This window comes from Podarcis gaigeae (genome assembly GCF_964106915.1).
Source record: "Podarcis gaigeae genome assembly, chromosome: 10".
NCBI lineage: Eukaryota > Metazoa > Chordata > Lepidosauria > Squamata > Lacertidae > Podarcis > Podarcis gaigeae.
Window position 1 is genome coordinate 52246976 of NC_139686.1, and position 8815 is coordinate 52255790.

Sequence of the window (8815 nt, forward strand, 5' to 3'; positions counted from 1 at the left end):
AAGGAAGGGGTAACTTTATGAGGGAAAGGAGCACATTGATAGACATTTTTATTTCAGTAGGTTTTCACTGCCTAATTAGAAATATTATTACAATTGCTGAAGTCACTGAAATCAAACTGCACATTCAGAAATACCGTGGAGTACTGTATGCTTTCCATGCACATTGACAGGCATTTTAATATGTGACTCCTCCTCACCAAAGTCTGAAGTAGTACAGTCCAACGGGAACTGTGCCATGTGGTACTTCTAAATGCAAAGCTCAACTCCGATATTGGGTTATATGGGGGGGGGGAGAGATAAATGCTGACATCAAGAAAATAAAATTAAATATGAAACTCGAGTAAAGCGTGTCATTGCTTTGTCTGTCAGTGGCCTACATCCCAACGTTTAGAAGGAAATAAAGTACTCGCATTGTAAGACGCCAGCTTTGCAACAACACAGGCATAATTTTCTTCTTGATCTCTACCCGTTCATTCGCTGAACAATACGCTACCCAAAATTATAACAGCTGTCCCCACACACCATTTTAATCCATGTAAGCATATAATCCTTTTAGGAGCTGTATTAAGACATTTGCCTGAATAATTTTGCGTCACAGAGCATTTTGCAAAGTAAGTAACTATATGCTAAAATATTTCATGTGTTGCCTTTTAATTTCATTTGGTACACCTCTGCTCTTCTTGTTGAAGCAAAATAAAAGGAAAACCTGTCCAAAAACATGCAAAAGAAAAAATGAAAAAACACCAAGCCTGAATATTTTAAACATTTAAACTGTTTTTCCATTGATTTTTTTTTATAATGTACTATTTGCAAAACTGTAAACTGATTAATGGGGAACAATGCCCACTTTATATTCCCAAACTATACAATATATAGGTTATCGTTGTCTATGATATTATTTATTTAGAATGCTTATAATCTGCTTTATTGCTCTGAGAGGCCCTTCAAGCACCTTACAAACAATTCTCAGAATAAAAATCCATTGCAAAACTCAATTGAGAAGAGTGTTTGAAAGCTTCTGGCCTTCAAGACATTGACATCTGCATAACTGCTATAAGAATTGCAGTTTTATTGATGTTTTTAAAATATGTGATCGTAAGTGCATGTTATGAAAGTAACTATTGTATAGAAGTCAGATACCAATGCATCCTAATGGTCTTAGTAGAATATATTTTATTCTAAATACTTCCCATATATGAAACTAAACATTGTTTTGCTATCCTATGGTTGGGAGTTCGGCTTGAGTATGTGGTCAAGGTGGGTCTAGGGATGGGAAGAAAAATCAATTTTCATTTGCAATTTAAGGAGAAACTGCCTAATTCATACTTCTTGAACCAATATGCAAAACAAAACAGTTATCTTTAGAAATTCAAAATCTGAATTTTGCGATGCAGTTCCCTGACCAAGCAATGTATACCTAAAAGATGCATGTATCAGGGATAAGTGTGCCTAAGAATGCATACGTTAGTGAAATAACATGCATGTCTGCATGACATTATGGAAATTTGGTTGCAAAGGTGTGTGTGTTAGTCAGAACTGCATACAAAAATGTGTCCTTAGGAGAAGTTCACACTAAAGCGCTGATGAATTTTTCATTAGGATTTCATGTTGAGAACTGCATTTAAGATTGGGAAAATGAGGAACTGAGATACAGTGAAATTGTTGCATTTGTCCATCCCTACTTAGGCCTCTCTCTTTTTTTTCTAGTTAGATATTCTGAAAACATCCTATGGATCACTCTTCACACATGGGTGTTTTTCCTGTTATGCTGTAGAACACCACCCCACAGGCCAACACACAGAACATCATGTGTGCTGTCATGGACATGTTCCTGTTTTATCATGTGGAGGCCTTGAAAATGCGCAACACATATCCTCAAGACAGTGTGGGCACATGCATGATTCTTACATGCATGGGGATAAACCTAGGATTTTCATACAGATGTGCAAGGGGAGGGATGAAGGCCCTAGCTGTCTAGGAATTATGATGTGGGACTAAATCAGACACATAGCCAAGAACTACAGTTGTTCTGTAGCTTGTGGATCAGGAACCAATGCAGGTCCCTGGAACTTTAAATTCATTTCAAGCCTCTTGGGGATGGTGACCTGAAATGCTTTTGCATTCATGAAGATTGATTATTGCAGTGCTTCCAACACCACATGCTAAATGTAATCTTTGAACCCATTAACATTAGCATGAAGTACATGAGGGTTAAATTAAGAAGCTTGCCGTGAACACCAGTGCAATCAAGATGCCACTTCCCCTCCCAAAATTCTTCAACCCGTTTTTAAAAATCTATTAGTATACAGAAACAATACTTCTTCTGTTGTTAATAAGAATATCTACATATGCTTACAGCAGTTTAGCTGTCAGTGAAATCTAGTTGGTGCCACTACATTGACCAAAGGTGAACAGGGAGGCAGGTATTCCTCCTTCTTCCTGCAGAGCCATAAAATCTACTCCAAAAGGTCTCTCAACCTTGTGGAATATATATTTTTGTTTGGGTGTGTGCGTGCAAAGGACTGTAAATGGGAAGAGGAAACTTGAAAACAGCCTCTCTCGACTCATACTTTATGGAGCAACACAAACTGGATTCTACTCTTGTGTATTTGGGATGGATTGCTCTAGAGCTATAGTGAAATGTAGAGCACAGCATTAATTTGGAGCAAGTCTTTCTTTGAAGTTAAGGTTTCCCTTGTCTGACTCAGGATGGTGTTCTTCAGCTATATACTGTGTGAAAAATTGCCCTGGGCCATGGATCTCAAATATCACAATCCCCAAATTAACAGTACCTCTCAGCAGAACTGACAAATAGGTATCAGGGTAATTATGATAAACTACACAACAGTGCTATTGTCGAGAATATCATTTATCAATCCTGTGGTCCCCATCATTCATGCATTTTACAGTTTGGGAATACAGTGACTTCAAAGAATAATAATCCATAATGGCTACATTCTCAAAAAGTCATGCTCACTAAACAAAATAATAGTAATAATAATAATCATAATAAAAGGTTTGTTGTATAACTGGAAAAATGTAAAATTTTATTCCAAGAAAATTAACAGGCTACACAGGTAAATTTTGGCAAATGCAACTTTATATTGAAATCCACACATTTGTATCTAAAAGAAGGAAAGACTCACAGACTCTAATGTATTTTCTAAAATACTAGAAATCATATTATATGCTTTCACAAGTTAAAATTGAAATAATTTGAAACAACCAATACACCAAAATGTGCAGAAAGTATAAACAAGACTGTGCCTTCAGTAGAATAGATGCTTCACAAATTGTGCAATATATCTTACTAAGGCTGCGGTCTCCCCATGACAGTTGTCTTAAAAATATAAACATACATTGTCTGCCTGTGTTTCTCAGAACAAACTACCTTAGGGCAAAATACCTTAGGGCGGGGAAATATAATCCTAGTGATGAGCATACTGATTTGGGGAATCATGAGAATAAAAAAGGAAAGAAGGGATTTTAAGTGATCTTTCATGCACTCCCAAATGGCAGACTGGAGTTAACCTATTCACTTTCTTTGTTTATTTCTAAAATGCTAAACAAAATGGAAGATACTAGATAACCCTTTAAGGCAACATGTGGTTTATTCTGCGTAATGATTACTCCTTTGTCATGATTGGATAATCTCATTGATGTTGCCTAACAGACTGATATCTAGCTTTCGAAAATATAAAATGCATCCAATAAAAATTATAGCAAATCGTGATTTTTTTTAAAAAACAAACAAAAATCAAACGAGACATAGAACACAATTATATGCCAGTAATACTTCAGCCTGGAAACAAACAAACAAACAAACAAACAAACCAGTATTTCGTTTCGTGGGGGTTGGGGGCGAATGGCAGCAGGTGGATGGGTGAAAGACGAAGAATGTATTTAGAGAAAAATAAAACCTAAGTTGAAAAAACAAGGGGGAAACCTCCCCAGCAACAACCCAAAAACACAAAACTGCTTTGTAATGCTCCCCAGAACTCACAAGGCAAATGTGGGGTGATAATCCAATACTAAATGGCACATCTCCCATTGGTTACAGGACTTAACACAGTCCCCATATTTTTGTATTTGAAAAACAATAATTGTATGAAATGATCTAAAGGTCATCCAGTGTCTTAAATAGTTTCATCAACACATTAACCTCATGTCAAACTTAACTGATTCAGATGTCCAATTTTAATCTTTTTGTGATGGTCTTACTTTTATGTAGTGATATATACAGCATTGAGCGCTGATATATTTAGCACCTGCTACTTTCTGAATCACAATCTAGGTTTTCCACCACATCAAAGCATTTCAGGGCAGTGGCTCAGTCCTTTACTCTTAATTTACAAACCTTCGCGAGTGGCCAGCAGAAACAAGTTTAGGTTTCGAAATAGGATTAGAGATGAGCTATTGCAAAGATTGCAGGACGTCGTTGCCCGAATCCTTACAACCGCTGACAGCCCCTGTTTGATTTCCCCCTCCCCCCTTTTTTCCTTTTCTTCTCCAGACATGGCAACAGGCCACAATTGCTTAGCAGAGAAGGGTAGTGTTTTCACAAGGCTAAAGATTTTACAGATGCTCCCTCATATAACACAGTAAGGTTCCCTTGGTAACCTGGATTTTCTGCAGTAAAGAAGGGTTGTGCTGAAACAGCGCCTCAGCTCCCTGTTGGAGAAAATGCAGACAAAAGGATTGATTCCAGCTTGGGCAAAACTCATCCAAACAGCAGCCGTTAGAAATCCACCTGGAACCACAGGCCCTCTCGCGAAAACTCTCCAGTAACAGGCGACCAGATACGGGCCCCACAAGGTTAGGAAGAGGAATGTCATGATATAGAACATTCTGCTGATTCGTTTTTCCATTTTGAACTCGTCCAAGACGAGTAGCCTTCTCCTCCCTGTGGTGTTGGCATTTTGCCTGATCCCCAGCAAGGTTGGTGGCGTGGGACCCCTTCCGAATCCAGCCAGCCAATTTGCAGCTGCTTGACCACTGGCTCCTGGACCATGAAACGTCCAGTTCTGGCTCACTGCTGCAACAAACTGAACTGGCTTCATTTTCCTGCGATCGTGAACGAAAAAGATCAGCTTGAGGTAGACAAGCTGTGTGGCTAGAAGGATAAGGGCGAGAAGCAGCATAAATCCCAGAGAATCATTGGCTCTGAAGGAGCGATGCTGAAAGGTACACTGGTCTTCCTCCCTAATGAATGAATAGGTGCCCACATCCAACACCGGAGGGAAAGCCATAGCGACGGAGAGGGTCCACACCATACAAATCACAGCCAAACAAGTCCAGAAGGTCAGCCTTTTTGTATAAAAGCGGTGGTGGGCGATAGCTAAGTATCTGGTAACGCTTATGCAGAACAGCATGAAAGCAGTGTGGAAACAAGACAGGACCCCCAAGAAGGCAATCACTTTGCAAGTGAGAGTCCCGTACGTCCAAGATGAGCCATTTTTCACGGAAGTGAAAACAAATGGGAAGCAAATTGCAGATCTGAGGATGTCTGAGCAGCAAAGATCCAACAGGAAGTAATACGGAGCTCTGTGCAAGGTCTTGTCTTTGACTAGCAAAATGGAGATCAGAAGGTTACCCACCACACTGACTCCTATGATGAAACCCAGTGAAGTCAATTTCAAAAACGCTGTTAGAGGGGAGAGATTTTGTAAAATGTTGTCAGCTGCATGGCTGTAGTTCGCCATAGATGGACGAATGATTTTGAATATTGCCTCAGTCAAGTCTCATGATCTAGATAGATGTGTAAGGAAAAAATAGATCCATACATCTTACTGAAAATATATTCCAAAAGCAGATCTGATCTGGTGTCTGTCTAGTCACACAGTACATCCTCTTTTCCGCTTCCTGATTTATCATGCCATCAAAATATCTGGAAAAAAAAATCAAGCTATCAGTCCTTAAGTTAACATACAAATGGTGTTGGGAGGTGCTAACGAATATGTTAATTTATGGAGAGCCAAAGGAAGTTGCAAGTTGGAGTACTATTATTTGTTTGAGGGAAATTCAGTGAGAACTGCACACTTACTATGCATTGCTTCAGTTTATTCCTTCTTGTTTACAATCAATTTTTTTTTTTTTTTGGCAGAGTATAGGATTGTACAGTTCCTGTCTCTGAAGCTTCAGAGGCAACCCAATTCCTACATCATCATTCCGGTACTGGCAGCTTAAAAATAAAATAAAAAAATGCCAAGGAAGAATGGTTGCCCATAAATGCCCACCTTTTCTGTTGATATTGTGTGTGTTTCAGAGGCAGATGCTGTGTTGATATGGAACACATCCAAAAGAAACCCTGCAGAATGTATGTTTTTAACCAACTCGCCAAAGCATATTAATCACACCCTGCTAGTTCATGCACACTGAAAGGAGACAACAGGAATCCTGGTTTTGCAATGAACCAGAGCTCCCCTCCCCCACTAGACTTTTAAATAAATACCTAAGCTAAAGAATTGCCATATGGGCATATATATTCTCCCCCCCCCCCACTTCATTGCAGTGGGGTGTGTGTCACCACCCAGCTATGTATTTACATAGCTAAATATGAAACGCACCCCTGGAAGAACGTCCGCCTGCTCCGGTTTGATTTGGGTTGTATTTTTGACCAGCACGGAATGCGAAGATCTGCGTCTGGCTAGTCAGAATCCCAGGATTTATCCTAATGCCGCCTGTCAAAATGTAATTACCAAAGACCCACTCTGCTGCTTGCAGGGCTCTAGCAGCCACTCCACAGCGGCGGCAGAGTCAGGCAGCCTTGCTCGCCTATCCCCATGGAGTGTTCCTCCTATGCTGTCTCTTCTGAGCACTACACACACAGAGAGCATCTTCACAATAGATTCCACCATTCTCAGCTTTGAGGAACTACCTGCCTGCCTGCCTGCCTGCCTGCCTGCCTCCCTGCTTGCTTGCTGCGTAAACAAGAGCCTTGATCAGATCATGAGTGCATTGTTACACACGCAGGCAATACACATACACACACACACCATGAAACCAGCTTCTCCCACACCCCGATACATGCACATACATACGCGAGGCAGCAAAGAGGCTTGGCTGCCTGACTTCTTTCTTCCCCAGCCCAGATGCTCTGACTTGCCCAGGGGCGCCAGATCTCCGAGCCAGCCCCGCCGTGCAGGCATCGTTGTCTGCCCTACGCTTCCGTTATGCAGCCCTGTGATAAAAAATTTCAAGACAACAACACCACCACACACAAACACATACACACTCACGGAGCCAGCCTCCTTCCAGCCGCCAATTCCCTTCTCCCCACATCCCATCCAGCCCTGCTGGATGATGCACACACACACACAAATACACACACAAACACACAAAGCCCCCCTCCCCCCGCAATACCTGTTGGTGCTGGTGTGTGTGTGTGGGGGAGAGAGAGAGAGAGAGAGAGAGAGAGAGAGAGCCCAGACCTCCCCACCCCCCCTCTCCCTCACCAGATCTCCTTTCTATTTGCTGGTATTTTCATGCCTGGCTTTTATTTCTTCCTTTTCCAGCAGGGTACCTTGGCGGAGGCGCTGGAGCCAGTGGGTCCGGGCGGCGCATGCTCAGTGCGCTCCCTCCAGCTCCTTGCCTCGTCTTCCCCTGTCGCAGCGGCACAATCTCGCTCTCGCTCTCGCACTAACGCAGCGGCGGCAGCAGCAGCCGACGCCGCCGGCTCAATGAGGGCAAGGCAGCCTCGGCAAGTGGTAGTAGCAGCTCCGGCGGCGGCACGCTGCCGCCGCCGCCGCCGCCGCCGAGTCTGGCGTTGGCCGTCGGAGCGGGGCGCGGGGTTTGGGACCAGCCAGCCAGCCAGCCGCCTTTGAACCCGCCCGCTTTCGAGGGAGGGGGCGGAGGAGCAGCTCCCCGCGCACCCCCTCCCCTAATCTCTCTCTCTCTCCCCCTCCTGATGATGACTGCATTGTTATTGCACTTGGCAGACGAGGGGAGGGAGGAGGGACAGGCATTCTTGGAGTCTCCCTCCTGCTCCTCCTGAACTCGGTATGCCGTCGGTTCTCCCCTTGGCAAAGGGAGCACGGCTGTTTGGTTTAATTGCAAAAAAACCCCACAAAATTATCCTTTGATTTCTTCCCTTTCCCCCTCTCTCTCTCCTCCCCCCACCCGTAAAAAGGCTGCAAGACCTTCTGTGCCACGCTGCTGGTTGTAGCTAATCAATTAATGGGTGGTCAGGCTGGACCTCATTATCTCTCTCTCTCCCCCCCCCCCCACTTCTTTTTGTGGTAGTTCTGAAACCATTTCCAGAAAATGAAGCAAGTCCTAGAAATGTATACAGTACATTTATCTGGTAGAAGTCCCAACTTCTGGTGGTTGTGTATGTGTCTGTGTGTATACAGCCATACCTTGGGATAAATGTGCTTCAAGTTAAGTATTTTCGGGTTGCGCTCCGCGGCGATCCAGAGGTAACAGAGCTTGTTACTTCCGGGTTTTGTCGCACGCGCATGTGCAGATGGTAAAAAATCCATTCTGTCACATTTCGCGGAAGCGGCGAAATGTGACAGAATGGATCCTGTTCGCATCCCGAGGTACCACTGTGTGTGTGTGTATATATACACACAGTGGTACCTCTGGTTACGTACTTAATTCGTTCCGGATGTCTGTTCTTAACCTGAAACTGTTCTTAACCTGAGGTACCACTTTAGCTAATGGGGCCTCCCACTGCTGCCGCGCCGCCGGAGCCCTATTTCTGTTCTTATCCTGAAGCAAATATACAGTGGTACCTCTGGTTGTGAACAGAATCCGTTCCAGAGGCCCGTTTGCAACATGAGAGGAACGCAACCCGCAGAGGCATGCGGGTTAC

The 8815-nt window shown here is 43.1% G+C and overlaps 1 protein-coding gene across 3 annotated transcripts; it reads right to left on the minus strand.

Moving 5' to 3' along the window:
* Window positions 1–2853: 2853 nt before the first annotated feature.
* Window positions 2854–7991, minus strand: GPR85 (G protein-coupled receptor 85). Of its 3 annotated transcripts, none has more exons than XR_014555365.1 (2): window positions 7523–7991; window positions 2854–5887 (listed from the first exon to the last, which is right to left on the minus strand). XR_014555365.1 is itself a non-coding variant. In XM_083699439.1 (2 exons), the coding sequence occupies exon 2, from the start codon at window positions 5700–5702 to the stop codon at window positions 4590–4592; it is 1113 nt and encodes a 370-aa protein (XP_083555565.1). In that variant the 5' UTR covers window positions 5703–5887; window positions 7455–7885; the 3' UTR covers window positions 3018–4589. The 3 variants fall into 3 exon arrangements, 2 of the variants coding, with proteins under 2 accessions (XP_083555565.1, XP_083555566.1); XM_083699439.1 differs by having other exon boundaries at window positions 3018–5887; window positions 7455–7885; XM_083699440.1 differs by lacking the exon at window positions 7523–7991 and adding an exon at window positions 7231–7313 and having other exon boundaries at window positions 3018–5887.
* Window positions 7992–8815: the final 824 nt, after the last annotated feature.